The sequence below is a fragment of the Vigna unguiculata genome, chromosome 3 (assembly GCF_004118075.2).
Source record: "Vigna unguiculata cultivar IT97K-499-35 chromosome 3, ASM411807v1, whole genome shotgun sequence".
NCBI classification, from domain to species: domain Eukaryota; kingdom Viridiplantae; phylum Streptophyta; class Magnoliopsida; order Fabales; family Fabaceae; genus Vigna; species Vigna unguiculata.
The window spans coordinates 65,052,639-65,074,658 of record NC_040281.1 but is presented as its reverse complement, the minus strand read 5'-3'; the positions used below and the strand labels follow the sequence as shown (position 1 = coordinate 65,074,658).

General features: G+C 34.9%; 1 protein-coding gene, 1 non-coding gene and 1 pseudogene across 2 annotated transcripts; 1 reads left to right on the top strand and 2 right to left on the bottom strand.

Moving 5' to 3' along the window:
• Positions 1 to 42: 42 nt before the first annotated feature.
• On the bottom strand, positions 43 to 8,589 carry LOC114175120 (auxin response factor 1-like). Its single transcript, XM_028059882.1, has 15 exons — positions 8,428 to 8,589; positions 7,986 to 8,077; positions 7,097 to 7,212; positions 4,335 to 4,430; positions 4,170 to 4,226; positions 3,856 to 4,008; positions 3,683 to 3,767; positions 3,180 to 3,270; positions 2,876 to 3,040; positions 2,574 to 2,693; positions 2,413 to 2,488; positions 1,848 to 2,013; positions 1,264 to 1,754; positions 972 to 1,162; positions 43 to 766 (listed from the first exon to the last, which is right to left on the bottom strand). Exons 3-15 carry the CDS (start codon positions 7,103 to 7,105, stop codon positions 595 to 597), a joined length of 1,872 nt encoding a protein of 623 aa, XP_027915683.1. The 5' UTR covers positions 7,106 to 7,212; positions 7,986 to 8,077; positions 8,428 to 8,589; the 3' UTR covers positions 43 to 594.
• On the top strand, positions 8,113 to 21,874 carry LOC114175585 (annotated as a pseudogene).
• On the bottom strand, positions 9,679 to 9,752 carry TRNAV-AAC. Its single transcript has one exon. It is a non-coding gene; the product is annotated as a tRNA-Val (tRNA).
• Positions 21,875 to 22,020: the final 146 nt, after the last annotated feature.

Genomic DNA, 22,020 nt, shown 5'->3' with positions numbered 1-22,020 from the left:
ACTCAAACAAGATAGTGTATTCATAAAATCATACAACAGATGGACAAAATGATTTTCCTTTCCATTATCCAGGAAGAGATGGAGTTACAGAAATAGTAAACAATCCAGAAAAAATTGAGCAGGGCTGTTAGAGAGAGAAGAGAGGGTCACGTCTGATACATACAAATAGAATTCCAAGACAATAATAAATACTATATACAGAAATGAGATGCATCACATTGAGTGAATTCCAGTGGATGATCAACTGAAGGAGAAGAGAGGTCTGGAAGTTATAGAAAAAACGATCTTTAATTTAAGACAGGCCAAGATCAAATCAAACAGACAGCAGAATCTCCTAACAAAATAAAACCAACAACCCTCTGCATTCCATTCATCCATGCTGCCTGTAAAAACAAGACCATGTCGTGCCAGCCACCCACCCTAGCTGCACAATACACAACTGGAAGTGGAAGTGAAAGTAGCATGTCTGAATTATGTAGGCATGTTTCCAATGGCCACATTCATCGTCACCATCTTCATCTTCTATTCCCATACAATACCAACATTTATTGCATATACAACAACTAGAATATGCTGGAATTTTTATTATGATTTCTAGCAACTGGGTCCCACATTAGACGACTGCTCCTCGGGATTGACTATTTCTTCCCAATCCTGCTTGTTTGCTTTCAATTTTTCATTCATTGAAAGCCCTATTTTCGGGGAGAGCTTCTTCACCACCTCTGCCGTGTAGATGAAAATTTTCCTCACAACACTACAGAACTCACTGCGATAAAGTGCTGACATGTTAATTTCGTATACCACAATCACACAAAACTACTCACCCTCTGTTTCCGAATGCAAGAAGAAAAGTATGCTGTTAATCAAATTATCCTTTCTTTTCATGTGTTTCATCACAACCGCACAAATACTGTTAACTACAAACATGAAAATGTCCAGGACAAGAAAATGTACAAGTTAAATGAACTTACTCCCATGGATCGTCTCCAACCATCATCATATCATCTTCATCATCAGTGTAGACAACCTGCCATTTTTGTATGGACCCACACAGCTCAGCCTTGATGTCAAACATCTCTTCTAGTTTCCTGAGCAGATCCTCGTATCCACAAAATCGTGTTAAATCCACAGCCCTCCCAACAGCCATTCCTTGCATGTGAACCTACAAAAACGTGAAATTACATTATAGATAAATAATCTCAAAAACAGTACACTTTTTCTGGACCGTTGAAGAGAAATGCTAAACCACCTAATCCATACTACCTTCGTACAACTCCTTATTTGCTTGCTTTGCAACTCCTGTGGAGACAGGCATGGTTTTTCAGCATCACAACTTACTGAAGGAATATCACATCGATTGGCATTTGATGGCTCAGACTGCTGATCAGATTCAGCATCTAAAGATGGAACAAACCTATCATCACCCAGCCTTCCAGACAAATTGACTGTTTGTAGACTTCCTTCTGCTTTAGAATTCTCTAGTAGCTGAATCCCAAAGAGTCTACAGCCATTTCCAGTGTCTTGTCTCTTCTCTCCAGCTTCTTTAAGGGCTATAGGTGAAATTGATTCCAAGGAATTTTCCATCCTATTAGACCAATATATTGATTTGTTGGAAGGAGGTCCCACAAAGCTATTCCCACTAAAACCAATAAAGTTAGTTGCGGAAGGATTGAACTTAGGCGATGGATAGAGGCCACGTCTATGTTGAGGATCACAAGAGAAAGTTGTAGATTCAATGGGAGATTTCCACATGCCTGGTGTACAAAGAAAGAGGATTATGTAGAAAAACAGAATAAACAGCATAATTGACAAAATGAAATTGTGTAACACCAGCCCAGCAAACTCACCTTGCAAAGAAGAATCGGGCACTGTAGAAGGTACAATAAGAGGCCGTGCCCTCTTGTTTCTTTGTGTTGGCTGCGGGTTTGCAGGAGTGGTAGAGACATGTGGCTCCAATTCCCATGAAGAAACTCTATCAGGGCGCAAAATTGACGATGGTTCGTCCCATTGTACCTGAAATAGGATCATTATACGTCATAAAATTACAAAACCAAAAGCTGATGTTTTATGCTTAACTTCTAGCCATCAGGAGGAGCATCAGCACATTGCAATCTTTTATACTAAACCTTTAGCAACTCTCTGGCAGCTAAGTGAATGTTATGGCAACTCTATTCTTTAGACAGTGTAACGAGTTTCATTTCAAATCAATCTGTCCGAATCATATAACTCAACCATATAAACAATAGAACAATAATCAGCCAAGGTTATATGAAAAAAGAAATGCTGGAGCTAAATGTTTCTTCCATTCATTGGATGGTCCGACGAAGTTAGAGGTGCAAATAACAACAAGGGTAAAGATAAACAATATTGGGCACAAGTTTAAAATCACACAAGGCATCTTGTAAATTTTACCTTTAAGGATCGCCAATCGGAATCAGGCCATACCGATGATTTATTATCTCCAACACCTACAATTGTGCCACTGAACCTGCATTCAAGGGGAGAGCAAAATTATCAGATAGCATAATGTGATAATATCCAAATATCAAATACAAACAAGCCGGGTCATGCACCTTCTTTCGGGGATTTCATCACCCTCAAATCTCATTTTGAATCTCATCCCAACAGAGAGTTTATGACTCTGAGCTTCCAGATACTTGTTGACGCTCACAATAAACTCTGACCGGCTTGTTCTAAGGTAAATATTGACAAATCAGCACAAAGTGTTAACTCAATAAAAGAAAAAAGAGAATCATTCACATAAAAAGAAGCAAACAAATAAAAAATGTGAAGTTATTAAAGGGGAACAATGACACCACAAACAAAAATAAAAGAGCAACTAAAACTACCAACTTCATGTTGTTAAATACAAAACCTGGGCTTGTAAAACACAGAAAACAGTGTTCCAGTTGCAATGGCATGAGATGCAGTGGCCAGAACACCTAGATGCATACTGTGACTAGATATAACAGAAGAAGGCACATTGCTCTGCTGTCTCATCACCCTCCTAACCCCAACTCGCAGCTCTCCATTTTCACCCCTGGAATATAGCATGCAACACAAACCACACCCAAAATCACAAACAACATTAAGGAACAAAAGCAAGAGGGGAAAAGAAAGCACTATTACTTGCCCCCACAGGAATGGAGGCATAGTAGCTTCTGCTGTTAATCACTTGCCTTAAGAATATAAAGGCATCACCAGCCACTAATTTTTTGGAACTGACAAAGACACTCCACCCAGTGGTAAGTAAGTGGCGCTTGGGTTGCCCTGGAAATTACTCAGTTCATTCAGGAACTCACTGACAGTATAAATAAACATGAATTTAATCTTATAGAACCCTTTGCTGCAATAAACAAAATCATAACAAAAATTATTGCACATGCAAGCTGTACCTTCAGCTATTAATGAGGATGATTACCTTGGCACAGAAAACATAACAGGCCACATGACCACAAGTTAAAACGGATGCTTAAATTACCCTTATAGGATTTGCCCCTTATTTCCAAATCATATCGGAAACTTCATCAATATGAATCATAAGAGTGTCGGTGTTCGGAAACAAGGACACATCATTAAAGAGACATGTCCAAAGTCAAATTATCACACTCTATAACAGGTTCATGGGAAAAAACAGATTGAAAGAAAAGGGGAAAAGAAACAAATTAACCAAGTTACTAACCTCGAAAAATATGTCTAAAATGCCATTCATTCCCGTGTAAATCAGTTGCAACCAATTCTTGCCATGGTGGTTGCTGTGACATATCCTGAAACAAAAATTACAAGAGAAGTACAGCTGAAAGAAACGAAGAGAAAATTTACCCTTGGCATCATGAAAGGAGGAAAGAGTCTAACCAATGGAGGCAGACAATCATCGGCATGTCTTCGAAGAACAGAGAAACCCCCATGGGTACTGGTATCAGAAGCAGTAAGTGTCTTGCAAAATGAATGGATCTTGACCCTTGGAGATTCAGTCAAAGGATCATCAGGGCTCGTCACTTCACTTTGCTGAACCAACAAGGCAGGGTAAAATAAGACATACACAACGAGAGGAAAGAGAACTCAAATGGAAAAAAACAGTTATTACTTGTGACTAGAAAAAGGGTTTGAGAGACAAATTGAGTGCAGATATATAAATCATATAAAACAAAGAATAAGACTACACTCACATCTACTACAGGAAGCAAAGTTATTTGTGCATATACTTCATCTGTTTCGGATTCAGCCTACATAACCAAGATCAATCAATAATGAAATCATTGTCAATGTAAATCGTGACAAACTTCAATAAGAAGAGTATCCGGTAAGATTATTCAGAAAAAATCAGAACTCACCCGAAGATGAACATTGACCACTTTACATAATATTTTAGAAGGCAGATTGAAGGAAGGCATCTGCTGCTCCAATCCCTCATACATCGATGCCTCAAGCTATAAAATAGAACAACACAAGACAAAAAGAGAACATAAACATTAAAAGTACAACAAAATTCTGCCAAAATAAAAATTGTAAGGAATTATGGATCAAAATTACTACAATTTAAAGCTAAAATGACACCATAAGAGATGCTAATTAGCTGCAACATAAGAAAACTTAAATGTGGTGCACCATTTCACAAACCAAAATAGGAGGTGAATTGTGGAAAAATGTTAATTTTTTTTGTTTATAGCAATAAACTTCTCCAAACAAAGGTCAAATATCTCTTATCCCTCACGTTCTCTTTTCTTTCATTCTTGCTCCCCTTTTGTTCAACAAAGCCACCAAATCTCACCCATAAGTTGCAAATTTGTTGAATAAATTGAAATTTCCAAGATTCAAATATAACTCTTTTGCAAGTTCATTTTGGGAAAAAAATTCAAGTTAGGATTGTACACTGAGAACAGTGCATGCTATCCAATCCTTGAAAGTTACTTGTTTTGCTCTGAGGTAAACTAAACCCAAAAGCTTGGATAATAAATTTACTATTACAATTTCATACATGGCAGGTTGGATGGTCAATTTAGGCATTCCATTGAAAAATTTAGGGAATCAAATTAGCAACTAGGTGCGACATCACTGATTTGTGTTTCATTGGTATTTCTATTGTTATTGAACAGTGTAAGGAAACTCCAATTCAACTGTGAAAATTTTTAGTGATAATACACAATTCATGATCTATCTTTGACATTGGTGGGGACCAAAGTGATTAATGTCAGGTATAAAATGATAATTTTGTGCTAGTGTTGGTATTATTTACTGTTACTGACAGTATTGGAAAGGTCAATTACAGTAATTTTTAGAGACAATTATTATACTTATGAAAAGAAAATCTGAAAGTATTAGCTTTTTTGAGGTAAAGTGTTCTCGCTGAATGATTCATCAAAAAAAAAAGGTTCTTGAAATAATTTCATTTCAATAAATTAATTTATACCTTTGAAAATTGTTTCCACACGATTGCCACTGTGAGAAAAAAGTTTTGTTCTGAAATTGAGAAAACACTTCATCAAGGCACTCTATCGAACAGCTGTAAGCTCTAATTGTTTACGTCTTGGTGCACCTATAATTTGATCAAAAATCTAACTGGCAGGGTCCAATTATAGTACGAGAAACATTAGGTGCTTATGGTTTCCAGCTTCATGCTCGTCAATCAAATGGCTTTCGGTTAGTCAATCAAATGTGTGTTTACTCAGGCTGTCTATTCACCCTGCTTTAGTTCTATCCAGTGAATTCTCCCGTGTGAAATATTTTACAGATTCCATTATACTTTGAATAATTTCAACAGTTTCAAACAGTCAGATACTTTGACTTGAATTTCTAATAATTTGATTAAGAACCATTTTATTAAAACAAATGAAGCAAATTTGTGTAGTTATTTTTTTTCTCTATTAATATAGTAGGTAAGAATTTTCAGTATACCAAGGTTATTGATTGTAAATAAAGCTTTCAATAAAGTTCTTGGTTTTAGTCCTCTAGCATGTTTATGTATTTATTTAACTATGTTTTAAACTCTTATTTTGAAGCCTTTTTGACTAATATTTTCATAATTGAAACATCATTCTGAATTAGGACTTTACACAGGACATATATTTTGTAGTTTATCACTTGTTAGTTACCAACGGAATATATATGAAGTGAATTTTCATGGTTCGTGGGATTTGAAAATTGAATTTTATTTTGAGGAATTGTGGTGATTACTCTGGTTATTTTCGAATGTGAATGACAGGTTTAGGAGGATTGAGTGGTTTGGGCTAGCATGTTTATTTCCCTTGTTACACACAATCATGAACCTAGGTTGAGTTTTGAAAGAAATAGTAATATTCAACTGGCCCCAAAATTTGAATGGAACACACAAAAGAAATTCTGCATTGTTTTGGAAACATACAACCAATTACGGGGAAATGTGGCTCTCCCACCACAGACCAAACCAATTTAACACTAGCCAACAATTACTTCTAAGAAAAACTGTTATATACTGGTAAGATGAATCCATGCCAATTGCCAACGGAGTCTTAAACCATAGAAAAATAGAATAATTAAATCAGACCGTCCAAAAACCATGGTATAGAATGATTCTAAAGTAGGAGGACATGATTAATGTTCAAAATTAAGATCCCATGCCCGCGAAACTTGTACCCAATGCATCTTGAAAATTGCAATGCTGCATGCAGAAAAGAAAGTATGGGTGGTACAACCAAAACTCAAGGTACATGATTCAAAACTAGGAACACAGGCATGTCACTGCAGTTCAAGATCAAAAATTAAGATCCCATGCCACGGCAGCTTGTCCTGCAGATTAAAATGCCATATGCATTACAATAATATAGGTATGCATGTCAAATGTCCCGAGTGTCATTCAGAATCAATGTTGTGACAAATAACTACCATGTGATACCATGTTACCAAAAATTAGTTATTTTACATTATAGACTAACGAAATCTATAAATGATAACTTATACCACAAGAAAGATGGCCCATTAAATGCCTTATAAAGCCAACTTTCATCCCTATAAAAAGGATAACATTTTATATTTTTCCAGGCTTACAAATACATTTTTCTTGCTAAGTTCAAATTTGGAATTTGTAAGACTAAAATTAATATATACTAAACCAAAATACCTGTTCCATGTGACCTTGTGGAAAGTAATAAACTCACTCCCCTTCATGAGGGAGAGTGACAAGGGGACCAGCACAAGCATGCCACAACTCCTTGTATAAATCATCATTGATTGCCCCTAAAAATAAACATGAAGTACACAATAACATAAAGTCAATTTGAAATATACATTAAACGCAAAACACCTTTCAATATTGATAACGTTTGCCGAACAGTTCAGTCAGATAAAGTCATTCACGACAGAAAGCATGGTAACAATAATATCACAAAAGCAAAAAAGCAGCTGGATGTGTCAAGCCTGTTGCAAAATTCAAAATTCATTCCCCAGCAACAACATACAAAATAGCTTCAATAGAGAGGGTGAAGAAAGACACTGCGCTTATGTTTCTAAGAATAAGAAGTATTACACTATCATTAAAGTTTAGAAGGTTGCAGTTGCAGATGATACCATTATAATCTCAGTTCTAGCTCTATCCTTTTAAGTGCTAGCTTGACTTAGCAGCATGTATATTTTTTACAGGATCTATAGTTACCTGTCCAGAATACATAAATATTAAACAGGTACAAGTGGGTGCAATCTCAAACTTGGCTCTCAATACTTCAAGGACTATCCAGAGCAGGGTTAAACAAGTCAAAACTTACTACAGCAATAATTAAGTATAATTTTTGAGTCAGAAACATAGAAAGCAGCGGGTAGCAATCCAGGCTGATTAAGAGCACAACAAATAGCTATATATTTTTTGTAATTCCATTCCCGACATAACATTTATTGTCAATAAATCATCGCACAGGTCATTTATTACAATAAAACCACACTTTACCCCAGAAAAGAAATAAAGCAGCAGAGAATTAGTGATAAAGGATGTCATGTAAGAAAGAACTGTGTGAAACCTGGATGAGTTCCGGCAGATTTGTGAGTTGCAGCAGAAAATGCCATGGAGAGAAACGTGCAAATTACTATAAGTTGAAATTCAACTGTTTTTCTGGTGGAGGTGAGAATAGAAAATAGAAAATATAAATGGCTGTCAGTTTTGGTAGCAATTGAGTAAATAGCTTTGTGAAGCAACCTAAACGAAGCAGAGAAAGTTAAATTGTGTGTGAATTGCAGAGAGTGGGTGGTGATGATGATGATGATGGTTTGGTTGAAGACTCAAGTGATGAAAATAACAAAAAAAAAGAGAAAAAAGTTGTGAATGGGGTCATAGAGGTGGATCCATTCGCAGAGAAATGAAAGTGGGGATTTCCCTAATTGAGAATCGGATTTAGAATCAGGGGAAGCGCAGGTGGAAGCAGATATAACGATCACTCAGTCTTTGGGCGTGGATCAACCAACCTTGCTTTTTCTTTCTGCTTATTTTGTTGATCCTATTTGAGAGTGTGAACTTGGTTGCAGAGTGCGCAGGCCAAGAGAGAGAAATTAAAACTAAAATAGAAACAGGGATCCAATGCGTGCCCCTCAAACCCTACACATTCCTCCGTTGTCCCATGCCTATCAAGCATATGTCAATTCATTTATTACTATTATTATTGTATTTTTCTATTTCCTTTTCTAAGATGAAGAATCTGTCAAAGACAAACTATTTCTCCCTTTTAAATCAAGGTATAATTAATTACTTATCACGTATATTTAACAAATGATTACAACAACCTAGCGACGAGAAAACAGAACACAAATACTTTATTACACATTTTTATTGCATACTTCATTTCTATTTTATTCCAAAACTGATTCGCTCAAACACGCATACTCATCTTTTTATGTAAAAGTAAAATCACAAAAAGTTAACTTGCTCCGTGGCCAAAATAAACTGGCCTTCAACATCCCTTTAGCTTAATCCCACAAATTTGTCTCACCAAATCGCTCCAAACGTTTCATCAAACACCTTACACACTCACTTTTCATCGCAATAAATAACTCAAAATAAATACAACATAAGGTGGTTTGTAACACTTCAGTACATTGAAATTATTTATCCTTTTAACATCAATTTGGCATACAGAAGAGAAATATTTCCCTTCCAACATTCAAGTCACATTCATTAAAAATTCTTAAGTATGTTAAAAGTCATGACATGTAACATTTAGAAATTATAAGTGGATCCTCTTTAACAGGGACACTTTTAATCCGTAAACCTCTCAACACACCTCAACCATAAACAAAATAAGTAAGAACATTAAAAATAACTTTATGGATTTTTGAACTTACTGGTATGATGACAAAAACAATTTCTCTGGTAAAACAACACCGTTAGGAAATAAAGGAAAAAATATGGCATCAAGGGAGCAGGGAATGAAAGCTAAGCAATTAAGAGAAAGCAATCTCAAATGAAGGAAGCAACGCAATTGTGAAGTGTCACCTCTAATGACTCACTTTGTTTATATTGAATATGATCGATTAATCATTCGTAAAAAAGTGATATTACATACAAGATCGATGAAAAAATGTTGAAAAGTGTGGTAAAAACATAAACAACCAAGTTACAACTAGTTTTTTTCTTTTTTCATCTCACAAGCATCGGGATAAATAACATATATTTTTATAATAAAAATATGAAATTGAAATAATTCGAAAGAAAAAAGAAAATGGCGTCGCCCGGACTTGAACCGGAGACCTTCAGTGTGTTAGACTAACGTGATAACCAACTACACCACGACACCACTTATGAAATCATTCTTGGAATTTTCGAGTCTCAATTACTCACGTTTTCCAATGAAAGAAGATTAGCTGCTGAAGTTTTTCTCTTTAAGTTGGTTAGGACTTGAGAGAAAAATGTATTATGAAAGTTTCATGGTTAGAGGTTATAATTAAAATCATATCTGCGCTTGCACTTTTCACTAATATACGTGTGTGTGAAAGTAAGAAAAATAAATGTTATATAATTTGATCTTGTCACGAATAGTCAAGATTAAAACACACCAGTGGTGTGAGATATTTGAAAAGGCATATATGTAGGTTTTTTTACCCGTATTTACTCCTAGAAAAGTTTGTGGGAGCCACGACTACCCCTTGTAACATCGAAGCTCCTCCGTTGTGTATGCTATTGCTTCCAACACATATTTTTGTATGTCAAATTATTGCAGGTCAAATCAGATTTTATTGAAGCCTTAAACAAAGCTGAAAATCAAGCTCGTCATTATCAATCAAAATTTGAGACATTGGAGGATAATTTCCAAAAAGTTGGTCAGTACATGCTAGTGGAAGTGGCTTTTCATTTGATATTTTCCAGCACTTCTTTTCATTTTAATTTATATCCTCGTGATTTTTTTTCCTTTTCTGTATACCAATATATCCTCTATTTTTGTGCGTTTGCTTTAACTGTCAACTTGTTACAGAATCCGAGAGGAAGAAATTTGTGGACCAATTCTTGTATGCGGAACAGGAGCTTGCAGCTGCAAAAGGGCGTGAACAGGCACTCCAGGAACAACTTTTGAAGGAGGTCACTGAGTCTCAAGAACGATTAAGAAAACAAATCCAATTGAACAGCGAACTCCAGGTGTGCTTATTTTTTTATTTATTGTTTAATTCTTTTAGACAAATAATAAACTTTATGATCTTGATTTGAATCCAATTATTCGATACAATTTCTCTTCCTATTTATTTGTGTTATAAGATCAATCTCCAATGCTTGAATGAATTAGTGTTACAAATCACACAATTCAATTGAAAAGCTGTGCAAGCTGAAATTGTTAAATGAGAAGGAATTGAAAGAGCACTTGTGCTCTTATCCTATTTGATTGTTCCACATTTTCTACTTTTTTATTTGTTACTCAATCATTCAATGCCTACACTGTATTTTTACTACTTCATTAGCTGGAGAATCTGTTATGTTCAATTAGTTTTGTGTGTCGCATTCGTGCAAATTCTAATACTATGTCGGCATGTTTTCTTTGTCATGTTGATCTGGTGATAATATATAATGTTATTTTTTTCAAACTTGTTGAAAAGCTAGGCCATCTCGCAGAAAGTATAGAAAGGGAAAAAAAGCGACTTCATGATGAGCATTCACAACTGAAAAGTGACTCAAAGTTATCTATTTCTAGAATATCTGCAAACGTAAGTGGGTTATTTGTTTTTCATATTAAAAAGCTATTACATCTTTGTGTTATTGTTTGAGCTTTGTATTGTTCTTGTTGTAGCTTGAACAAATGGAATGCAGAGCTAATAATGCTGAGAGAGAAGCAGAGCTGCTAAAAGAGCAACTGAAACATCTTAAGGGTCAACTTGATGAGGTTTGGGTGTCTAATTTGTTGATTGTTGACTTCCATTGTTTCTTTAAGAATGTCCATTGAACAAAGGTATCCTCTGGAAAATGAAATTTTGATTTGGTGTTAAGCCTTTTACTCTCACGTGGACATTTTTCTGGTAGATTAATGTATTGTACATGCTTCATTTCATTGCCTTACTTTCATTTCCATTAGGATTACTGACATCTGATCGCATTATATCATGATTCCTGTTTCCAGTGATTGCACCAGAAGATTGAACTTGAAAAAAAAGTATCTAGTTTAATGTTTCAAGAAGTTGCTTCTACAGAGAGTAATGTTTTAGTCAAGCATTTGCAACAGGAGCTTCGGAACTATGTAAGTTTGCTTTCTTTTTTAGCTTGTATCTTGATGCTCTGTTTATAGGGATTATAGTAATGCTAGAATGCATACATTGATGGCTTGATGTGTCACTTTGGACTCATTTTCGTAGTTATCATCTGGCACAATCGTAAAAAGGTTTTGGCAGTCTTGGCCCTTGATTTGAGTGTTTCTTTTAAATTTGCTGTGATGTTTATGGTTTGGTGCCTCCTAAACAATGTATTTAATTTCCATTTACAATTTTTTGTCCCTTTTAGTGTGTGCTTAGATTGCAGTTAGAAAAAATAAGTTTGGTTGAATGAAATGAAAATCTCATTCAACGGAAAAGTTTTATTGTTTTGCTTTGAAAGCAACCCATGTTTGAAGCTCAATGAAATAGAACAAAAATTTGCCAAACATCATTTGTGACTTTCCAAACTGAAAACCAAACACACACTTAAGTTGTAAAGTTTAGTGACTGAGTTTAAACTGACACCCCATATTCAGAAATACCAAAGATATATATATATATATATATATATATATATATATATATATATATATGTAACTTCTTTATTTCATTTGAACAAATATTCTCTTTTCTTTTCAACTTGTGCTATTATGTTATGAAATATTCCTCTTTAGCCATCCCTTTGCTGGTGTTTTACTCAGTTTATCTCTCTTTTACAGCAAGCCTATTCTGGCCAATTCATTATTGTGGAACACAACTTTTAAAAGATTGAGTTCACATTGATGAAATACTTTACTGATCTATCTAGTTTTTCTACTATTGTTTTTTTCTTTTTGTGAATTGAAAAGTGTTGCTTTTGTTTCTTGATTTGAATGGAACGTCACACACATTGGCTTTAAAGATATTGTTGGTAATAGGGATGACTATGAGTAGGGTACTATTGAAACTGTTAGAATGGGTATTAAATATAGCTAGGAAGTAGTTGTATTGGAATACTGCTATATGTTGTGCCTATCTTTATACCTAGAAACCTAGGTTGATCTTTGCTCTTTCCTATACTCATTGTATCATAATTCTATCAATTTAAATATGAGAACATATGAGAGGTGGTGTAAGAACCGGGAAGGGATGTTACAGGTGGGGCAGGATGAATAAACATATCCTAACCATGTATATACATAACAGCAGTGAGGTGGGGCAGGATGAATATTATAGCACCTGTACTCACTCATGTTAAAATTTCTGGGTAAAAACCGTCTCCAATAAGGGGGTATTTACTCTTCCCATTTTTTTATCTTTGTCAGTACTCAGAGAATTAGATGGTTTAAAATCTAAATGCATATTCGATTTCTAATCACTGTATTTTGATGGAAGACTGTTGCATGCTTCTGTTGGGGAAATTCTACCTCAAAGATATAAAATCATTTTTGGGTAGCTTGAAGTGTTTACCATTACTTCTGTTATTTACTCTGTAAAATAAATTTTCTGCCATACATTTTCTATTAAGCAATAAGCTATATTAGAACTGGAAAACTGCTGAAATTTATTGTATGATAATTGACTATTTATTCTTCTGCTACTCTTAAAAGAAAATCCTTATGTATCTGTTGATATTGACAGATTGTGATGGATGACCACCATCGACCAAATGGAATACCGGTCACACGATTTACCTTGCAATGCGTTTCTGCACAAAGTGATGATGAGAAGCTTGAATTTGAATATGAATCGGGGAATACTAACATTTTGGTAAGATGTTGAATTTTGTATTGAATTTAGAAAAGAGATAGAAATGCTGATTTTACTTGTTTATTTTATACCTCATTCAGAGTTTGGGTTGATCTTCCATATTAAGAGGCACTTGCCCCTCCCTCCCCCTCTCCTCAATTTGGACCTTGAAACAGTCCGAATATTTCAGTCTTTTGCAAATGATGGCATGATTAGATGCTGAAATTTTCCATTTTTATCTTTTTCATGAAAACAGGCAAATCATTATACATCTCTGCCCGAGGTTTCTCGTCAGGTAACAATGTTATAATATTGTAATATTTTTAAATAAATACTTAGGGGTTTAATCTCTTATTTATGATTGTGTGTGATCCGTGAAGGTTTTGTTTGAGCCTTGGGAGTGACTTCTCACTTTTAGGTTTTAACAGTGAAACTGTTGGGTCCTGGTACTTCATAACTAGAATTTAGGAAAGATAGTGGACATGGTTTGACAACGGATGCATTTGTCAATATGTTCAGCAGGTGGCATGGTACAACCACAAACTATGGAGCTGAAAGGAAAACTGCAGGATCAAGAAATTGTGATCTTGATAGATAATGGAGCTAGTCACAATTTCATATCTGGCAAGGTACTTAAAAACTTGGGGATCAACAAGAATCAACCCAACCGGCCTTAATATGTAAGATTAGGAGGGGGAAAGAGGAAGGCCACACAAAGTTGTTGCTAGAATTTGGCCATGCGGTCAGGACAATATAATATGGTAGGAGAATTCTATTTGTTCAAATTGGAGGAGTGGATTTGATTCTTGGTGTGTCCCGTTACCATCCTTATTATCTAATAAGGGAAAATCCAGTCAACATACAACCATATCAATACCTCCATCTGCAAAAAATTGAAATATAGAGACCCAGGTAGCAGAAATGTTGGAGATTAGTATCATACAGCCCAACAATAGCCCATATTCAAGCCTAATTATTTTGGCAAAGAAAAAAGATCGCAGTTGGCAGTTTTTTGTGGATGACTGAGCCATTTTACTAGATGAATTTACTATTCTAGTGATAGAGGAGTTGTTGAATGAATTAAATGGGGTTTTTGTATTTTTCTAAGATAAATTTAAGGATTCGTATCATCAAATCAAGATGCATGAATCAGATATATTGAAGACCGCTTTCAAAAACATATGAAGGTCATTAAGAATCTTTGGTAATGCCTATTGTTTTAACCAATGCACGAACTACCTTTAAGGGCACCATGACCTCTATCTTAAAAGTCTTTCCTTAGAAGGCATGTCCTTGTTTTCTTTGAATATATATTGGTATATAGCATAATATTGAACATTTGAGGCATGTGTTAATTAAATTAGCAAAGCAGTCTTTCTTTGTTAACCAAAAAAGGTGTGCTTTTGGAAAAACAAGGATTTCTTATTTGGGGAATTTGATGGACACCCACAAGATTAAAGCTATTTTACAGTGGCCCTTACCAAGGATTATGAAAGCCTCGGGAGAGTTTTTAGGACTTACTAGTGGTTACTAGAGGTTTATATGTAATTATAAATCACCAATTGACTGGCTTATTGAAGACGGGAATTACGGACACAAGAGAGTTCTGAAGATTCACCAAGTTACAACAGACTGTTACTACTGCTCCAACTTTACTCATGCTAGATTTTTCACATAAATTCTCCATAGAATGTGATGCATCGGGAAAGGGAATAGGGTTTTGTTGATGCAGTAAAAGACGTGTAGCATATTTTAACAATGACTTCGTAGATTTTACACTTGCTAAACCGGCCTATGAGAAAGAATTGATGACTTTTATTGAATATAGTGAAAACTAGGTTTAGGATTAATCTTCCTTTTGTCTAAAATATACGTAGGGTGAATATATTTTTTAAGAAAGAATAATACAAGTATATATGGCAACCAAACATAAATAAGGTAAATAGAAGATATTGTTAAAAATAATATCTACCAATATCAAATAATGTCTATGTTTCCCTAATTAACAATAGATGCTATGTTTCCCTAATTAACATAAAACATAGTATATCTAATAGCTTTGATACTAGCTATCCAACATCGGAAGCCACATTTGTTAGGTCAGAAATTTACTTTATTTACAAGCGAAAGAACTTGTAGATGTTTCTTGGAGCAGAGAAAAACCACTCCAGACCAGCAAAATTGACTGCCAAAGCTGATAGGGTATATGAATTTGGATTATTAAAATTTCCATAATTTTGGTTAAAATTAGATCTTGCTTAACCCTTCAGCGATCTCTGCAATGTCTGGCCAAAAGGGTGCCAAAGCTGATTGGGTATATGAATTTGAGATAGTGTACAAGGTGGGTGCTTCCAATATAATTGAGGATGCTTTGTGTCTGTGCCATGTGGATAAAGAAATGTGAGCTATTAAGACCCTTTTGGCCAGACATTGCAAAGATCGCTGAAGGGTTAAGAAAGATCTAGTTTTAACCAAAATTGTGGAAATTTTAATAAACCAAATTCATAGCCATGCTATGATAGTCTATAGCAGAGCAGGTTCTCCATGGGTTCCTAAATTCCTCCATGAATTTCATACATTTTCCCACGGGAAACATTTGGGTATTTTTAAAGAACCTATACAAGAATGGCAACATTGATTTCTTGATTGGCATGAAGGGAACAATAACAGAGTATGTAGTGCTTCCAATATAATTGTGGATGCTTTGTCTTGGTGGCATGTGGATAAAGAAATGTGAGCTATTAAGACCCTTTTGGCCAGACATTGCAAAGATCGCTGAAGGGTTAAGAAAGATCTAGTTTTAACCAAAATTGTGGAAATTTTAATAATCCAAATTCATAGCCATGCTATGATAGTCTATAGCAGAGCAGGTTCTCCATGGGTTCCTAAATTCCTCCATGAATTTCATACATTTCCCACGGGAAACATTTGGGTATTTTTAAAGAACCTATACAAGAATGGCAACATTGATTTCTTGATTGGATGAAGGGAACAATAACAGAGTATGTAATGACCTATCATGTGTGCCAAAGAATTAAATACCAGGATCACGACAGCCATTACCCATTCCTACAGCCACTAGGAGGAAATTAGTATATTTTATTGTGGGTACTTCTAAATTTAAAGGTTTTGATGTGTTGTTGGTAGTAGACAGACTGAGTAAAAATCAATATTTTATTTGCTTAGGCATCCCTATACTCCAAGGTCCATTGTAAGTGTCAGATCCTACTTTTATGAGTTTATTTTGGTAGGAAATTTTCAGACTACAGGGAACTGTACTGAGCATGAGCACAACTTCCCACCCAATGTTAGATGGACAAACTGAAGTTCTTAACAGACTGTTGGAAACCTATGTCGGGTGTTTTTGTTCTGAACAGCTGAAGTCTTAGGCAGATTTTATACCTTGGATGGACTTAATATTGGCATAATACTGGTTTCCTAGGAGCTGTACACTGCACCCCATTTGAAGTGGCTTAAGGAAGACCATCGCCTTCTTTGGGAAAAAAAAAAAAAAACTCCTGGGAGAAACATTTATGGAAGTTGTTGCACAAGATCTTATGAGTTAAAGCAACTCAAATACCATTTGCAGAAGGCACAAAACCAGATTGCTCACTATGCAAATTGGTTTAGAAGCAGACCACATGGACAAGTTTCTATGTCTATCAAACTGCATCTCAAGCTGGCTGCTTGATATTATGGATCGTATTTGGTTTAACGTATTGGTACCATAGCCTTTAAGCTACAACTTCCAGAGCAAGTCAAGGTACAGTCAGTCTTTCGTTTATCACAACTAGAGAAAGCAACAATTCATGATCCAGTTCAGAAACAACTTCCGACTGAGTTACAGGAGACAATAGGTATTTGCCCGCCACTGCACCTTTTGGGAACAATGACAGTCAAACGTTTTTGGGTCAGAAATTCCTCAAGTGTTGGTCTAATGCGTAGAAATGCCCTAAGAAGAAGCTACTTGAGAAGGCATTTCTTCCATCATAGATCAATTCCCAACTTTCAACATTGAGGACAAGGTTGTTTCGCAGGAGGGATATTGTTGGATCTCCGGTACATGATAAACCTTTACATTTCCAGGTTTATTATAGGAGAGAAATACAGATTAAATTAAGGGAAGACGTAGTTTGTTATATCCGTTAGTGTTAGTTGGGTTTTTTTTTTTCCTGATTTGTTACAACTTGTTAAGGAAATGTATTTTCCTTTACATAGTCCCCTGGTTTCACTAAGAGGAGGTTAGGAATTTTGATTTTGTGTAAACTGGGAATTCCGATGTAGAAAAGGAGATTTGAGGGTAAACTTGCTTACCTTGTTTGTTTATAATGCTTGATACTTAGAGAAATAAAGAAGAAATTCAGTGATCTGTTTTTTGGGGAAGAGAGAGTATTCGATTTTCAAGTTGCAGTTTGACAATGTTGAGAACGAGTCCTAACAGAACATTCCTTGTGGAGGAGATATGTTTTTGACATAAAATATTTTCAGCTAAAAATGTTTCTACTGAAAATAGTGTGCATTTCCAGCATTATAGGAAGGGAAAACATATTTTAAATATCCATTTAATATTTAATTAATATTGGAAAATATCTTATTCATATTTAATGCTTGGAAACATAAAAAACTTCAGAGACGATCTAGAAGTTGATTTTCCGTAAAACAACCTGATTCCTGTTTAACCTTTGTGAAGAAAAATAATATGTATGAGAAATTTACTGCTATTCCAAATTCGACATTTCTTCAATTGTTTGTAAATTTGATTTGATCTATTCAGCCAAGTGAGTGTGACTGTATGAGAGAGTTTGAGAGTAGCAGTAGATGGATTTAAAAACAGAAAACTTGCGTGAATGAGCAAATGATTAATGCCATCATGCATGTAATTTTAACACATGTTTCTTTTGCCAAGTCTTACCTATGCCCCTCATACATTCCCAGGTGGAGATATTCATCCGGAAGATGAATTCAATTCCTGCTTTCACTGCCAACATAACGGTGGAGTCTTTCAATAAAAGAACCCTGTCTTAAATTCAAAGACCAACTATACTACTGATAGTTTTAGTAAGCAACTTACAGTTATGCTGTATATATCTTGCATCTTCAACTTTGGGAATTTGATCAGCTCGCTAGGATGGTGATCGATGGCTTGGATTTGAAAAATATCACATTATATTTTAAAACAATTGAATAGCGAGGTGGAATTTTTGGCGTGCAGACGTCCTAAGTTTTATTTCTTTGTAAGACTAAACTTTTCTTATTTCGTTATGTGTATTTTCAAGTTTGGGTATTCTTTTCCAAATCCTCCGCTGGGAAGAGTTCTATTTTATTCCTTATTTTCCCCTTCTCAATTTACGTCCCAGCCGATAGATTTCTGTTAACAAGTTTTGTAGGGATGCAAATTTCATGAAATTAGGCACTGTGACAGAATTATGTATGGTTCGAGACGAATGTTTTGGATGTGCGTCACAAGATTGTAAATGTGATGACAGATGACGAACAGGCTAATGAGTATCTAAATAGGATGTGTTCCATATATCTGTTGTCTTATATTGAGACAGTTGTTCAGTGTGATTGCTTAAAGCAGGTGACTGTTTTTTGTTCCTGGTTTTCCAAGTTTAATTCCCTAGTAGTGCAGCGGCAACCAAGGGTCGGAAGCCAACCATTGTTTATGGAATGTCCTAATCATCAATCACTTGTTTAGTCTGCTTGAAATGATTGCACCAAGCATGGAGGGACCTAGCTGATTTCAGCCCAGCACTTGCGCTATGGTAGGGATCTTGTTCACCATGAATGGATATTCTAATCTGACATTTTAAAATGATGTGTCATGTGGAAAATATATATCTATTTCATCACATTAAATTAGTGGGATATGATCTAAAATTGTAAAAATGATTAAATTTATAAACAATTGCAGAACTTTCCCTCAACAGGAATTTAGGTAAAGCTCCAAAATGAGATCAACCTCCGCAAAAAAGCCGAGTCTCATGCTTCTTCAGCAGAGGAGAAAATGACATCTTTAGAAAGAAAGCTAGGCCATCTCGCAGAAAGTATAGAAAGGGAAAAAAAGCGAATTCATGATGAGCATTCACAACTGAAAAGTGACTCAAAGTTATCTATTTCTAGAATATCTGCAAACGTAATTGGGTTATTTGTTTTTCATATTAAAAAGCTATTACATCTTTGTGTTATTGTTTGAGCTTTGTATTGTTCTTGTTGTAGCTTGAACAAATGGAATGCAGAGCTAATAATGCTGAGAGAGAAGCAGAGCTGCTAAAAGAACAACTGAAACATCTTAAGGGTCAACTTGATGAGGTTTGGGTGTCTAATTTGTTGATTGTTGACTTCCATTGTTTCTTTAAGAATGTCCAGTGAACAAAGGTATCCTCTGGAAAATGAAATTTTGATTTGGTGTTAAACCTTTTACTCTCACGTGGACATATTTCTGGTAGATTAATGTATTGTACATGCTTCATTTCATTGCCTTACTTTCATTTCCATTAGGATTACTGACATCTGATCGCATTATATCATGATTCCTGTTTCCAGTATTTATAGGGATTATAGTAATGCGAGAATGCATACATTGATGGATTGATGTGTCACTCTGGACTCATTCTCGTAGTTATCATCTGGCACAATCGTAAAAAGGTTTTGGCAGTCTTGGCCCTTGATTTGAGTGTTTCTTTTAAATTTGCTGTGATGTTTATGGTTTGGTGCCTCCTGAAAAATGTATTTAATTTCCATTTACAATTTTTTGTCCCTTTTAGTGTGTGTTTGGATTGCAGTTAGAAAAAATAAATTTGGTTGAATGAAATGAAAATCTCATTCAACGGAAAAGTTTTATGGTTTTGCTTTGAAAAGAACCCATGTTTGAAGCTCAATGAAACAGAACAAAAATTTGCCAAACATCATTTGTGACTTTCAATGAAAAGTAAACTCGGGTTTGAGCTCCCAAACTGAAAACCAAATACACACTTAAGTTGTAAAATTTAGTGACTGTAGTTTAAACTAAACTGACACCCCATATTCAGAAATACCAAAGATATATATATATATACATATATATATATATATATATATATATATATATATATATATGTAACTTTTTTACTTCATTTCAACAAATATTCTCTTTTCTTTTCAACTTGTGCTATTATGTAATATTCCTCTTTAGCCATCCCTTTGCTGGTGTTTTACTCAGTTTATCTCTCTTTTACAGAAAGCCTATTCTGGCCAATTCATTATTGTGGAACACAACTTTTAAAAGATTGAGTTCACATTGATGCAATACTTTGATTGTCAATGTCACTGTATATTGTTCACTTGCACTGTTGTATCAGAAAACAGAATTGCACCCTTCAATTTTTTGTTTAATTCTTGAAAATTTTAATTTCAAATTTTAATACCATATTAATATATTCTGTGCCTTTCCTGCCCGCTAGGAAATTACCAGTTGAGTTAGCACTGAATCTGTTTGCTACCGTAATCTGATAACGTATTTCAATTGAAATTTTAGGAATCCGAAGTTAGGGAAGCACGAAAACTTAGATCAAGTCATGAGAACATTGACCTTTTGAAGGAGAAATTAATAGAGGAAAAGAGTCACCGGGAAAGGGCAGAATCAGAGCTATCCAAGTTACAAGATATCCAGTTAAACATGAAAAAGTTGGAGGATCAAATATCATCATGGAGAACGATGATTACAGACATACCTGGTGTGACATGTTTTGAGGACTTGCCTGTTAAATTTGCAGCTTTACAGAAGTATGTCAGTAGCTACAAATCTGTGAGCATGGTTATACTAATAGATTTGAGCTTTTAGAGGAATTGTCAAGTTTAATAATTCTGGAATACTCTTTTAGAGCTTTTATCTGGGTTGAGATTGGATTGCTTCTATTTAATCTCTTTGTTATGACCACCTCGAGGCCATAAATCTTTTAGATGATGTCCTATTAGCCCATTCCCTATGACACTACGTTTTCATTTTTTGGACATTTGATTCGCACTACTTTTCTGAAAAGTGGTGGTTTGTGAAGCCTTGTGTATTCATCGATATTCATGATAATATCTATTTCTGTTATGTGGCATATTTCTGTATGCAAATTACTCAAAGTACTGGATATTTCTATGCTGCTTTATGTGCAAGTATGCGCCTATTGTCTTTGATCTTGATATCTTGTATCGTATGCAGAGAAGTCATTTATAGTACACAGAAGGAGGGCGAGATAACTGCTCGCTTGAAACAAATGGAGGTAGCTCTAGATGCTATTGAAATTGGTAAAAAAATGCTGAAGCTGAGACTGCGTTGGCTAAAGAGAAAGCAGAAGTATTGATATCAGAAATTAAACGAATTGAATTGATGGTCAGTGTTTGATTAGGATGTTTTCATGACACTGATAATGCTGAACATTTTACTTGTTCTTTACATACTTTATATTAGGCGTTTCTTTCATTGCCATTTTTTTAAATTCTTGGGTTTCTTATCTAGGCTTTTGTAAAGCATGCATTTATAGAACACATGAAGAAATGATAAAAAAAATTTCTTTATCTAAATTAATAGATAAATATTTGTCTATTAGGTTATGTATTTCAGATATTTGGATGGGCCCAAAGGAAATATAGGCTTTGGAACCTGTAGTTAGAATGTTATATTTTAGGTAAGGA

Coding starts and splice junctions, on each gene's coding strand:
- LOC114175120 (XM_028059882.1), bottom strand. Junction 4,009..4,169: donor CTTTGCTTCCTGTAGTAGAT/GTGAGTGTAGTC, acceptor TTGTTGGTTCAG/CAAAGTGAAGTGACGAGCCC. Junction 3,768..3,855: donor ATGATTGTCTGCCTCCATTG/GTTAGACTCTTT, acceptor TTTTTGTTTCAG/GATATGTCACAGCAACCACC.